Source organism: Juglans regia, chromosome 10, assembly GCF_001411555.2.
Source record: "Juglans regia cultivar Chandler chromosome 10, Walnut 2.0, whole genome shotgun sequence".
Lineage (NCBI taxonomy): Eukaryota > Viridiplantae > Streptophyta > Magnoliopsida > Fagales > Juglandaceae > Juglans > Juglans regia.
The window spans coordinates 24306245-24321145 of record NC_049910.1 but is presented as its reverse complement, the minus strand read 5'-3'; the positions used below and the strand labels follow the sequence as shown (position 1 = coordinate 24321145).

Below are 14901 nucleotides of genomic sequence, written 5' to 3'. Positions count from 1 at the left end.
AGACTAACATATAATCCATTAATTACATGCTAGTAAGGATAAGCGCCATACTCCGATAACAACCTTCTCTTAATCCGGCTAGCATGATTTTTCATGCTACCCATCCCTCTTGACAGTTCATCCCAATACTTAACACGACAAGACTCCATTCATAACTACACCTTACGTCACGTCATAGCTCAAGACTACTCCCAAGCTATACCGTGACCATGTCATGTCACCTGACATCCCGCTACAATTGTCACAGCACCTTACGTTCTTGTAACATAAACTAAAATAGTTGCTCATCAAATGTAAACGCATAATAATTGTACCTTAGGAATTTTTTTCTCTTCAGCAAAGCAATTGAAACCTCTGCATGGTGTATAACAAATTCCATAGCACCAACACCTAACCAGAGAACCGTATCAGATCAAACAGCAATATACATTACATTTCACAAGATGCTTAAGATTTAAGGTTTAAGGTCAATGCATATAAATGGTTGAATTTTTTAAAGAAAGTTGAACGTCTTATATATAATAGACTATGTCATATTTTCTAACTATAAAAAACCTCAGTACCAAGAGAGTAGATGGGTCTGTATTTTGGTTTACTTAATTGGATGTTAATGAAAAACAATACCAATATATTATAAGTAATCTAGGAACCATGCTATTGTAGTGAATATGCATACCTAGAGTCTCATATAAAGGAACACAATGGAGTCCATGAGCATTGCAGGCCTGCATTAGTTTTTCAGTGTTAATCAAAGTTTCCAGAGAAAAAGCGCACTGTTTCTAGGAGAAACTAAAGACCATGACAACTAAGCAGCATAGAGCATCATTAATTTGTATATACACCATGACAACCAAGCGAAATCTATGCCAATAAATATACAAGTAGGGGTTTTTCAAAATTAATTGGATGTTACAAGAACATACCTTAGTTTATGAATGGTTTAGTTAATTGGATGTTACAAGAGTGTAGGGTGATGTAAATTATATTTTAACAAAAAATAAAAAGAGTTTAAGAAAGACTTGTCTTAATATTTTAACAACCAATTATAATTGAAATTAAGTTCAAAATCCAACTTTTCACCAAGTCATTCATTGCCATCTCATTTTTATCCACTCTACTAAATGATTTCTACTTTGCAGTACTGACTCCCCAGATCAAACCATCAAGTATTCTTCATACACGCATATCAAATATTGCTTGTGTATCCCGTGCACAATAACATTTAACCAAGCAAGCGTATTATAATGCATGTGTATTGGGGCTATAAGTCTTTCTATGATTCAACAAAATTTGACGTTTAGAATTAATAAAACAAACACAAACACACTCCATAAATAAAGGAAATGGAACAAAAATGAAAACCTAGGGTTTCATTTCAAATCAAAAATGTAAATGATGGACAACGTACGGTAGTCGAGGCCCCGACCATTGCGATGGAGAATGGTCCTGTTATTTTCATCAGGATCAATAAAGATATTTGTCTAATATCTCCATTTGGTTTCAGTGAGAAGGAAACCCATGGAAAAATCCTCAAACACAGCAAATCTATGCAAAAATGGACTGAGATGGAGTAGCGAGTTACCTAGGACGAAATCGGAGCTGACGTATTGTAGAAGCTGCATTGCAGAAGATCTAGCACAGGGGAGACGGGAAATCGAAGGGGGAGAAAAGGAAGAAGCGGGAGAAGAGGAAGAAGAAATTAAAGTAGAAGGGGGAGAACTGAGAAAGGGAAATCGAAGGGGGAAAAGGGACCTGCGACATTTAGTGGAGGAAGAAGTGCTGCAAAACGCACCGTTTTATTAATTCTAAATGGTGCGTTTTGAATCCACGTAGGAAGTAGTGCATAGGAGCTACAGACAACGCCTACATCCAGAATTTTTCTTTGAAAAATATGCATGTTTGGTTATGAAAAGAAATTTGAACTACCTCAATTATCTTTTCTGCATTACTCATGAAATTCAGTTTAAGAATAAAGTATTTTTTGGCATGACTCGTGTAGACATGAGCTATTTTGACATTTTGTTTATGAACTGTGCAAAAAATAGCGAATATGAAATTTTGTGCATAAATTATATTTTTGTGATCTAATTATGTTCTGTTCTGGAGATGTTTTGTACTCCGATATGATATGATGTGATTTCTAAAAACCTCTGGCATAACATTCTGTTTCTATTTTTATTCCGTTCTGACCTTACCACAGGTGTAAAATTGGGGTCTCTATTCGGGTTTGTCACAACCCTGCCCCAATCTTACGACCGAGACGTGGTCGCGACAATTGGCTTTTTCTTTTACCTTGTCATTATTAGTACCAGTTTACTATGCATTTTTTTTTTTTTAAAGAAATGGACATGAACATGTCATGTATGTACACTGCGTTTCTTGTTTAAAAGCAAGCACCTGATAAACAATTTGTTCCAAATTCAAAACAGAGGACTCTCAGAGTCCATCATCCAATTATCAAAAACATATTGGTTCTAATTAAGAGGGGACTCAGTCCCCCTTAACACATATAAAAAGGCATTTAACTTTTCTATGTGGGGTTACCATCACCCCACCATAGAAAATACGCCATTACCATCACCCCACCATAATACTTGCACTGTTGCCCAAAGGCATATTGTTTTAAAGTCAAACCAACAGAACGTCCCAACATGGGATCCAAAATAAAAACATAAAGAAAACATAATCACTGTCCTCCAAATCAAACCAACCGGGAACTGTAAACTTCAGCCCCTCCCTCTTTAGCAGCACCCGGCTCCGCAGCATCATCGTTCATACCTGGACGTTTAAAACATTAACACAAAGTGAGTCTAATACTCAGTAAGCAGTACACCATGCCGTTAACTTAATAGTCACATAATCTTTTCCTTTTGAAAACATGCAGACATAACTGTTTACTAGTTATTAACAAATGCTTTCATGCATAAATAATTAAAGAATAACTACACTTTCATGCATCATTATACTTCATGCTTAACCGTACCTTTCCTGTCTAACAGTACTTATCATGCATATTCTTACTTTCATGCTTAACTGTACTCTTCATGCGTAAACGGTGCTTTCTTTCTTACACGTACTTTTCATGCATAATTAATTAAAGCAATGACTTTGCTTTATAATTTCACTTTCTTGGGCTAATACACACTATTATGCCCCGTGTGTTGGGGTTAGCAGTCTTTTGGACCCGAATTCCACCCGCGGCCACAGGTTGGAACCCCTTTTTGTGGGAGTAGCACTGGGTGCACTACCAGTACTACTTACCCGGCATTGCCATCTGCCCATTCTTTGGTACCCTTTCATTCATATGGCCATTAGGTACGTTCATGCTTTTAGTTCTTCTCTTTTATTTCTTTTTAGTTAAACATTTTCATTATCTTCCTTTAATCCAATGCAAATGCTTTTGACTTAAAAAGAGTATTTCATGTCATGTTACATATAAGTAAGGCATAGATATTTAAAGAGAGCATGCATAAAAGTTTCATGATGCATTACCTTACATACAAACAATTGTAATCAATAGGATACTTAACAGGGACTACCAAGAAAGGCTTGTACATAATATATATATTTATTCTTTTGTAGGAGAACATGTGTAAAAAGAGAGATATTCTCTCATAAGAGAACTTTGTGTGTAAGGAGCATGGTCATAGCTACTTACCTCGAAGCTTTACAAGTAGTCTTTAAATCTTGCGATTACACTCCTATTCAATGAGAGGAAATAACATATTAAAATTTATTTCACTAAGGACTTTACTACCCAATACCCATACATGCTCCCTTAAATTCCAAGAAATGGAATTAAGACATCTTCTTTACTCATTAAATTATCTACATGGCATAAGAAATCCCTTATTGTCTTCCTTCAAATATTTAAGAACCTCACATATTTTTTTCTAAACAAATATTAATAAAGATACAACCCTTGGCAGCTGAAAGGTTTCTAAGTAAGCTTACTAACTTAGGTTTAAACCTCTTAGTGGCTTACTTAGGCCATAACTTGAGGAAACATGTTTGAAAATCATAACTTTAATAAAGGTAGCAAAGCAAGACATGATTTAGATTCAAGAAAACACAATGAAGGGACTATAAAATTCTGCCTTGGGACACTCGACTATTTTTACACCTCAAGACAGAACACACCCACACACACAGAGCTCGGCTTAGGGCCATAAACTAGAACATACACACACAGCTCAGGTTCAACAAGAACAGAGCATGACTCACGGCAAGGCACCTCAAAGTGCTTGGTTCTAACCCAAAAATTTGATTTTTTCATTTACTAGCAACTAAGTGAGAAAACAATTAAGGAAATGCCTCAAGAAATTACCACATAGTACTCGGCTAATCATGAAATCCAAAAACCCCCAATTTTGCAAGAAACCCATGAAAAGATTATTACCTGCGTGGATCTCTTTTGAAGCCACAGAAGAACACGACAACAAGGAAAAAAGGCAGGGAAATTCAGAAATCTCAACTGGAACATAAACATAAATTTCTCAAATAAAAACCTAAAACCTATAAATCTAGGGTTTCAAAACCAGAAATTTAAAGCTAAAGGAAATCTACTTACAAGGTTGATCTTCTTGAAGGGTTTCGGTGAGAAGCTTAGGTTTACGAAAACAAGAGAAATGGACTAGAGAAGTGAAAGGGATTTACACGGCTTGGAGGAAACCGAAAGGTCTTTCTCATGCGAAGGAGGGGACTTGAGAAGTTTTCTCTCCTTCGTGCGCCTTAGGATCGACGGGTGAAGGGAAAAGAGAAAGAGTTTACTTGTCTCTTGCCTTAGAAGCCGTCGGTGGGGTAGAGGGGAATGAGAGGGTCTGTTTCAACGTATAGGAGGAGGAGAAGGACTCGGGTTGCTTATGGAGGAAGCCGACAGTTTCACTTAGAGGAAAAGCAAATTGGTCAAAGCTTGTCTTACAAGCCAAGAAATGGACGATGGAGATTCAAATATAGGAAGATATTTTCTCACCTACCCATCCTATGGTTGAGAAGGTTTGGGGTCGTATTTTAATTTGATAAAAGTAAAGGATTCAAAGGAAATAACCCACTTTAACATTTAAGACACACCCATCTTAAAATAATTTAATAACATAATGAAACTCTTTGTTTCAAAATATTTAACTTAAAAATATTGATAGATGACATAAAGACCTATGTAGTAGGATTCGGGTATTACAGGGTTGGTACCAACTTTTCTATTTATGGTACACCCACTTTGAAAATAAAATAGTTTTCTACATAGCCTTTCCTATGTGCACACCCAGGGCTCCAAGAATAATAAGGGAAAGATTCACATTCTGTTTTTGCTCGGTTGGCTATCGAGGTTTGCACAACCCTATCATGGGGGTTAGACGTGGTCTTTGTTCTTATATGATAAGATAAGATGTGATGTTTCAGTTATGCTATGCCAAAGGGATTTTGATTATGAATATTTTTAAACTTTCGCTCTGATATTTTTGATAACATGTTTTGACTCTGCATTCTGAAAATAAAAAGTGTTTTGTTCTGCATTCTAAACTTTGTAAATGCTCATGTTTACACACTAGTATATGTTCTCTGCTTACTGAATTGTTGATAACTCACCCCTATCTCCAAACATTTTTCAGATAATTTTAATGGTTTAGCTGGAGAACAAGAGTAGGAAGTTTTAGCTATGTGTGATGAATGTTGAGGAATAAGTGTTCGAGGATACAAGTACTTATTTGAGAGTCATAATTAGTAAATTGATTATTTTCGGATATTTTGATGTGTTGGGTTAAGGATATTTTCGAGTCTTTGGAGAGTTTTTAATTTATGTTATTGAGAATTTCATTGTTATCCCTACAAAGGAATATGGATATTTTGGTTGAGCAAATGAGTTACTATTTTATGGAATTTACTGAATTTTATAGTTGTGATATTGGAGATGATTTTAAATAATAAGAGCTAACTCTCCGGACCTCTGAGACCGTGGTGTTACATTATTTTTCTAATCGTTTGAATTAGATTAAAAAAAATTTAAGAGGGTATTTTCAAATGTCATAATATAATCTTTCTATCTTATTGGTAACGTTACGTACTTTTTATACTTATTGTCCTATTTTAAAAATATAGAAACAAAAATTGATGTTATCAGTGTAGGTTTAGTACTCTCAAAACTGTGACTCAGAAAATAATTTACCATTTGGATCAAAAATCTAGATGGCGTTTTGGAAATATAATCTGCTTAATAATGACAACATGCATGTAATTTCACTTTAATTTCTTCTTCTTCTTTTTTTTTTTTTTTTTCTAAACTGTAAAATAAAAGTGACAGATCTAGAAATTCATTTTTGGAAGGCCAACTAATATATATTATGATAATTGATCGTTTTTCGACATAATGCATATTTTAATATATATGTAAACAACACAATATATATATATATACACACACAAGAAATAGAAGTGATAATTTAAGAATATAAAGAAGGGCAAAATTGAAAATAAAAATATTAGACAGAAAACATTGTCGGCAAATGAAAGCAGAAGAGAGAACAATTGAGAATTTTCTGGAAAAAGAAGACTTGAGAATTAAACCAATAAAAATAGGGACAGAAATGGAAAAAAAAAAAGTGTCAACGAAAACACTGTTACTCCATCATTCGCGTTTATATATATAGTAGATATATACACCATAAATATATTTGAAGATGCATAACATACTACAACCAAATTTATCAACTTATTGATATATTAAAAGGCGAGTCTCTTCCAAGAGCCTGATGACCTAATCTTATATGACTTGATTCTCGAAACCTCTCAACCACTTGTAAAAAAAAAAGAAAAAAGGCACGTATCTGGTTCTAAAAAATCAGAAACTGTAGACAACCAAAGATCTTATATAATTAATGTTTTCCTACTAAGCTGTGGATACAGTGTGATGCCTCAGCTAATTCTCCATTCCTATCAAACTGGGTCGTTAATCCTTGTATCGTCTATTGGGGACCTGGAGGTGGGTTGGGCTTCTTGTTTTCTTCCAATAGTAATGGGCATTCCCAGACGAAGTGTCATGTCTTACTGCATCAAAAACACGACCCCACCTCCCTTCTGCACTCTCCCATGTGTGCACGATTATAAAACTTACAGAGGTTATTTGTGTTTGCCTCTGACCTTAGCTGCTCTCTTCGTTTCTCTTCTTCCACGGACCTTGATCTATACTAGAGGATCTTTATGGGGTAACTCTCTTCCTCTGATCTTGAAGTTCTACACTTCTCTTAAAATTTCGTTCAAATATTGTGGCCTTATTCACTAACTGTGAGAAACTTTGGATCTGAAAGCCCACCACTCGTTCATAAATCCTATTGTTCAACGCCTGCTCAAATTTTCGGGCCTTCTTCTCCTCGCCAGGGATTAGATATGCGGCAAAACATGATAGCTCAACAAATTTGGCCGCATACTGGTGCACCATCATAGTCCCATGCACCAAACCGGCAAACTCCATGGCCCTATCTTCTCTAACCAAGCTTGTGAAGAAGCGATCAAGATCGTCTTTAGAATTATTTTCTATCTTAGATAATGAAGTAATGTTCTCTTATTTCCATTCGTTAGGGAGAGTAATTTTATTCCAATTAATTTATTTATGAATTTGTGCACTAGAGTTTTGTGTACTAAAATGTAATAACAAGGTATATCTTTTTGGACTAGTAATAAGAGCTTGTGGTTCTAATGTTGTTTTCATCAGTTTATAATAGATCCTATATACTACAATTAAAGGATGTGATCCTTTCATCATATGATAACCGTTTGTTTTAATGTTTAATGTTAAGGCATGTAAGATATTAGTATCAAATAATAAAGAGAATAATTGAGATAACAATTAAAATAAACTAGACCTTGGAACAAGCTTGATTCTACCATGCCAAGTAACGAATCATGAAAATTATAGTGTCTTTCATTCCTTAGACAGAGTAATACTGAGGTGTTTAATACATTCCTAGTGAGTGGTTTGATAGTTATTTGTACTAATCCAATATGTATGAAAGGATATTTCTATTCTTTGTAATGTTTGATAACTTCCTTTATTAATAATTGTAATGATTCATAATCATTATTTAAACAAATGGTTTTTTCTACTGTTTTAATAGTATAATTTGTAAGAAATGATAATTTAGAAGAACAAATAGAATGTTTGTATATTTGGTTTTTTGGAACATTAGGAATTGTTCAATCTTGTAAATTTCTTTCTATATCTATTATACTGTAAGCTTCTTTGTTGATGTTATCAGGTTCTATGGGAATACTAGTAGTAAATTCATTAATTTTAAATAAAAAATTCATTGAGACAGATTTTTAAAATAAAAATTTCCTATATTAGAAGAGAAATAAATAGATTAAGAACTTGAGGGAACACCATCAAGACCACTCTTAAAACCTTTCATTTTGAATGAGCTGACCAATGGATTTTTTATGATTTACCAACACAAGCTTTTAAATATACTTCATTTTCTTTTTTTATGGGTTATCTTTATAAAAATCTGTATCAATGATTTATTATCTTTTTTTATATATAAAGCAAGGATACTTAAATGATATCTTATACTTTTAATTTTATTTAATAAGAATTCGCGATGACTTTCCCATTGTTCTAGTAGCAGTTGTCTTCTTTGAAATAGAAGATAGTTAGTCATCATTGACTATTTATCTTGTTTCATTAATGAAAGTTTTTCTTTAAGATCTTTTATATAATTTATCAATACTTATAATTCAAGTCTTGTATTATAATTTATACATCTTATTTCATATAAATACCGATATCCAGCACTATGAACAAAATAATATTCCATAAAATTTATCATTCAAAATAGACAATAAAATAGCAAAATAAAATACAAATTACAATTATATTATATATATAATATTTAAATATATATATACATTCGGTCAGTTTTGATCTCATCCGAACTAGACCAAACCATTCGATCCGGTTTATTTTTGTAGTCTGGTCCAGCCCTCTTATAGCCTTAAGAATGGAGTCAACCATCCAAAGATGATAAAAAGAATATTCTACAAATTGAGATGGGTCGTTCTAATAGGTCATATTTATTTCATAATTATCTTTGTCAGTTTGTCTAATAAATTTTTATAATTAATTTTATGGAGGAAGTATTTTTCTGAAGTGGATAATTCAGTTAAGTGTAAGCCCGTGGCCTTTGGGCCAGAATCAGATGGCACCCGCTTGGTTTTGTACCCGGAAAACCGGAGTTCAAATCCATGTGAAACAATTCTCGTGTAAAAAAACTTTTTGAGTTGGAAAAAGATCGCCCCGAGCTCGGTTCAATCCCTCGTTCCCCCCCGAGCCATGGCCTCCTTGGACTCCGACGTGCCCATGGTCCCAGCAGGCGAGCCTTCGAGCAGCGCCGGTCCTTCCTCCTCCTCCAAAAAGTGCAAGCACTTCGAGATCAAGAAGTGGAACGCCGTCGCTCTCTGGGCCTGGGGTACGTCTCCCCAAACCCTAACCATTATTTTCTCTAATTGCTTTCGCATTTTTATTTACTGTTTGTTTCTTTTAGCGTCTCGGTTTGTTTACATATCCCGGGTTTGGGATTGTGAGGGATTTCACTATTATTCTTCGAATGATGCAATGTTGATTGATGCATGCAGATATCGTGGTCGATAACTGTGCCATTTGCAGGAACCATATCATGGATCTCTGTGAGTTTTTATTGGTTACTTTTCGGCTTTTGTTTTTAGTATTATTATTACGTTTCGGGATAGAATTTTTGTGGTATATAATTTGTGTATGGCGATATGGTGAGTAGGTATTGAGTGCCAAGCTAACCAGGCTAGCGCCACCAGCGAGGAATGTACGGTTGCTTGGGGTATGCTTTCGATTCTGAAACCTAATCTTCGTTTACAAGCTATTCGTCTGTCTGTCTTGCTATTTGACCTCTGCTTAGAAAATAAGGATGCCGTGTTGCAATATGTATTCTTTTGTCTAGGAACAGTGCAAATTTTATTAGAGTTTGTAGCTTGGCCTTTTATTTGATTTGCTGAGCTTGAAACGAAGTTTTCAGGGTGTAAGAGAAGGTGAATCATTTCATAACTTTGGGTTTTTCATGTTGAATTTTGTTTCATTAGAATATTAAATTTTACATTCATTTAGATTAGTTTTATTGAATTTTGTTAACTAGAATGTTTTGTAGCACCATGAAGAGTTGGTAGAATCACACTTAAGCTGCAAGACTAAAGTGCTTTGATTACCAAACTCAAGGCAGATTTACAAAAGTACGCTTTTGGGCGCTTTTTTTGTCAGCTTAAAGCAAAAAAAACTATATATATATATATATGTATGTATGTATACATATATCAGTTTTTAACTATTATTTCTTGCATGGACCATTAATTTAGATCAAGTAGGTGAGGAAGATTTTTTTTTTTTTTTTTATTGACACTGGGTGTCCAAGACCAAAGCCCCGACTAATCCCGGGGGTGCATAGGCCCTTGACAAGGAGTTTCCCGCAAATGCACCTCGGGTAATTCAAGGGGAAGTTCTCCTAGTCCGATAGCCCGTAGAAATTGTTTGCACCCAAGAGGATTCGAATCTTAAATCTAGAGAGAGCATACCACAAAGACTAGGGCCTTTACCACTTGAGTCAACCTCTAGGGGATGTAGGTGGGGAAGATAATGAGGGTTGCAAATCTTTTGATGACAATGATGATAGTCCTTGTTGAGGGCCTGTGCATCCCCGAGATTAGTTGGGACTTTGTTTTCGTACACCCGGTGCCAATAAAAAAAATGATGATAGTCCTATGTTTAATGTTGTGAACGTTTATATTCTTTAGGATTGCATTGTATTGCTTATGTTAGCATAGATGTCAATACCTACAATTCTTGTGTATTTTTTTCCTTGCCGTGTGGGTGTGTTGTAATTCAACCATATACTTTATTTTTATTATGGCTATCAAATATCATAGTTGCGTATATTTTGATCGGATATTTTAATTTCTTTTGATCGGTATATTTTGTAAAAAAAAGGGCATGCCTAGTCCAATGGATAGTTGCCACCCCTTGGGGAATGGAGGGCATTGGTTCGAGTCCCCTCAATGGCACTTTCTTGTGATTTAATTTTAAAAGTAACCCCTAGGGGTTGGCTCAAGTAGTAAAGGCTTTGGGCTTGGGGGTATGCTCCTCCCATGTTTAAAGTTTAAATCCCCCTAGGTGCACAATCTCTAGGGGCGGTTGGACTAGGGATTTTACCCTTGAATTACCCAAGGTGCACTTATGAGAAACTCTTTGCCGAGGGCCTGTGCACCCTCGGGATTAGTCAGGACACTGTTCCCAAACACCCGGTGCTAGTAAAAAAATATTATTTTTTAATTAGTTATTTATCAATGAAAATTGTAATTAGTTGACCACTTGGTTGTCACGTGCTTGGCATTCTAACTATTGAGTTAACAAGCTAAACATATTACTATCTTACTTTTTAAACATTTTTTATTGCCGATAAAAACGTTTTTAAATTTAAACATTTTTTTTTATTGTATTTTATGAATATTTCATTATTGAACATTAGTTTTTATCAATATGCGCTCAATTATAAGCCGATTAATTATTTCAACTCAATAGTTCTATTATTCTAATTTTGTCTTTATAAATGATTCAGAAACTCATAATGGTAGACTCATTGTCGTATTCATGAAGTTGCAAATTAATATAGTTGAGAGTTGAAATTTTATACATGGAGTTGTAATGGTTGGACATCCATTAAACTAGTTGGGAAGCTGGCACCCAAATCCAAGCCATTATTTTGCACAACAACACATCCAACTGAAAGCCACCACGATTCCAATTTCCAACCACCATCCAAGTTCAAAAAAATAATTAAATCCCAAAATGAACTACTACCGTCCACAGCCCATTTAAAGACTGAAAGCTGCAAATGACCACAACCCGAATAACAACCACTACAGAGAAACCAATCTTCTTCATCTACGGAAATCTCCAACCACACTCCAATGTTCAACTGATAAACACACAAGCTTATCATTTTGTTCGTGCGACAACCACAAGTACATGAAGCTAGCATCTAGGCACATGCCTTCCATTAGATGAGCTCCTCGGCATTGCATCACTCGTCACCGAGCCCTTGCACAGCCCATCGCAGGTACTGTGCTAGCTCCTACCGCCATCAGTGGACCAACCAGAGAACTATACGGCAGGCACCACGAACACCCTTGCATCATGCCAATGCAAGCCATCCCATCTCTCTCTGTGTAATATTTGTTGTGAGATTGGCTGTTCTTTGAGCAAGAGGCTGTTCTGTGACAAATCAAATAAAAGAAATTGTGGTTAAGGGGTTAGCGGGTTTTATTTGAGAAAGCCTCATCTTTTGATGAAAGTCGCAAAGGGCAGAGTTATTTTTTCTTTATGGTTAAAGTTCAAATACATCAAAAAATAAATAAAAATCAGGTTGCATTCACATGATGTGTAACCTGTGACTTGTCATTCAATTCAAAGAAGCCAAGCCTGTAGCAGCAACAAGCAGCCTATAACTTGAAGTCCACAAAGCTGTGTGTGGAGACTGGAGAGTTGACCATCTGTCCAGACATTTATTCAGATTCTCTCAATCATGGGATGGTGTTGCTAATCACCCATTATTGTTCTTTGTAGTGTTGTGTGCGCTGTGCATGTTTTGTTAGCTATTTGTGGAAGCAATCCAGCTGATTACTGTTATTGCATTTTGCACTCATGCTCACATGACTTTTATATGAAACTCTGGTTTTTGCTGATGTAGGGGTTTGCAACCATGCCTTCCATTTCCATTGCATCAGCCGATGGCTCAAAACTCGGCAAGTGTGTCCTTTAGGTATGATCTGTTCTAAAAACTGGCCGTCTAATTTTTCTTGACTCTGTGTCGTCAGTAGAACTCTACTCATTTCCTTTGTGGTTTGGTTGCCTTATTGCTTATGCAGATAACAGCGAGTGGGAGTTTCAGAAGTATGGTCACTAGAATCTTCAAGCGATGTGCATCCGGATTTCTGCTACTGCAATGCTACGAAATACTGGCTTTCGTGTTCATTTTCATGATCCAGTTACTTAATTATGCCAGAGTTGTCATGTTTTCAAGAATCATATGGGCTGTATGACTGACTTTTGCTTGATTGAGACATATCAAGTGCGATATTTGAAAGTTCCCTAAACTGTCTTTAGGCATTATAAGCGAAAGGTCTCAATCTCTCGCTCTCTATGCATCTGTGTTTTTGCACACAAGTCTGCATCTGTGCACACGGTGTGTTTGAATACTTTCATCTGCCTTTAATCCTGAAAATAACGATTTTTCTTGATTTTCTTATCATGCATTCATTATATGTTCCATATATAAGTTTCTTTCTGTTGTGTTATGGCTGGTTAGGGATATATGCTAGTTTGTCTATTCGAGTGTGGCTTGTTCTTAAATAGTTTGTGTAGCTGCTCGGCATTTCACGTATCCAGAGAAGGCATCACGACTTCGTTGTCTGATTTTCTCATATGTGGTTTCTGTTTATAGAGGCTTGGGTAAGCTGTAAATGGTACTCTGCCGCCATTTATATAGACCGCAGAAACAAAGTGGTAGTGTTTGTTTGAATTTTGGATCAAGAGTGGCTCGTAGTTGAGTTCAAATGTGTAGTACTTTGTGTCAGCAAGAGAACCCAGAATTGGCTGTGCTGTTCGAATTAAATCTGTTATTGACTGACTAAATGGGTAATGTTAGAATCATAATATGTGGCTTATTCTTTGGTAAAATTGTTCTCGAGAGCATCATCAAGAGGCACGCCAGAAATGAAATTCACGAGGAAAACTGTCTGATCTGTTATGAATCCACCTTGTGGCTTCCTTCCTGATTGAGAGGGATTCAAATCGCTGCCAATCTGTAGAGAAAACGAGAAGGAGAAAGATTCAAACGAGTCAGTTATTTATGCTAATAATAATAAGATTGGGTCAAGGAAAAGAAGACATGTTTGTCAGTCTTCATTTTTCCAAATGCTGGGCCTTGTTATCATCTCAATAGTGCTCCCCAAGTCCATGTGATTCTAGCGCACTTCGTACATCCATTACATATTGTGCCCAAAAAACAAAAACGAAACCTCACCTTTACTGTAGTATCCGTACTTTCGGCTACCTTTCTCCCATCTGAATTGACATTTCATCTTTCTCTATAGAATGGAATTGACTATTCATCTCATCAAAAGCGGATACCACATTTATTGGGTTGCTAACTTTGTTTATTCAAGTCATTTTCTGTGCCACATAAATTAGAAGCCGCCCACTACTATTCTCCTTTATTTTTCTTTTTTTTTTTTCTTTTTTACTTTTTGTTGAAAAGTGGAGAGTAGAAACGTGTTTTATTTATTTAAATAGTAAAATAAGATAAGATAAAATAATTTTAAATAAATTAAATAAAATATTATTAAAATATTATATTTTAATATTATTATTATTTTAAAATTTTAAAAAGTTAAATTATTTATTATATTTTGTATAAGAATTTAAAAAAATTATAATGATGAGATAAAATAAAATAAAATAGATTGATAATATTTTTATATCCAAACGAGACACCAAATACTATTGATATTATTAATGAGCAATGCTACATTCAAACCTCAAATAGTATAAGTCTTTTGTGAAAAAAATAGATTTATGTGGTTTCAACTTTTTCGTTTAATTATTACATAATCATTACAATTTTTCTAAATTTTTAAACAAACCATAAAAAATAATCTAACTTTTTTAAATGTTAAAATAAAAATTATATTAAAAAATTATATTCTAACCATCTTTTAATTTAATAATATTTTTATTAAACTTTTTATCTTTTCTTTTCCAACATCTTATAAAAATCTTAACTCAAGTCATTTTACTATTATTCACAAATTATCTTACTACTATTTATATAC

The 14901-nt window shown here is 34.8% G+C and overlaps 1 protein-coding gene and 1 long non-coding RNA gene across 2 annotated transcripts; one reads left to right on the top strand and one right to left on the bottom strand.

The window, feature by feature from the left end:
- Positions 1-2503: 2503 nt before the first annotated feature.
- On the bottom strand, positions 2504-4759 carry LOC108981133. The gene is made up of 4 exons (XR_001994510.2): positions 4571-4759; positions 4400-4411; positions 3659-3701; positions 2504-2778 (listed from the first exon to the last, which is right to left on the bottom strand). It is a non-coding gene; the product is annotated as an uncharacterized LOC108981133 (long non-coding RNA).
- A 4403-nt stretch (positions 4760-9162) lies between these two features.
- Positions 9163-13314, top strand: LOC108981134 (RING-box protein 1a). Its single transcript, XM_018952216.2, has 5 exons — positions 9163-9458; positions 9625-9675; positions 9783-9842; positions 12759-12830; positions 12937-13314. The coding sequence occupies exons 1-5, from the start codon at positions 9323-9325 to the stop codon at positions 12972-12974; spliced, it is 357 nt and encodes a 118-aa protein (XP_018807761.1). The 5' UTR covers positions 9163-9322; the 3' UTR covers positions 12975-13314.
- The last annotated feature ends 1587 nt before the right edge of the window (positions 13315-14901 follow it).

Coding starts and splice junctions, on each gene's coding strand:
- LOC108981134 (XM_018952216.2), top strand. CDS start 9,323: ATGGCCTCCTTGGACTCCGACGTGCCCATGGTCCCAGCAGGCGAGCCT. Junction 9,459..9,624: donor CGTCGCTCTCTGGGCCTGGG/GTACGTCTCCCC, acceptor TGATGCATGCAG/ATATCGTGGTCGATAACTGT. Junction 12,831..12,936: donor TCGGCAAGTGTGTCCTTTAG/GTATGATCTGTT, acceptor TTGCTTATGCAG/ATAACAGCGAGTGGGAGTTT.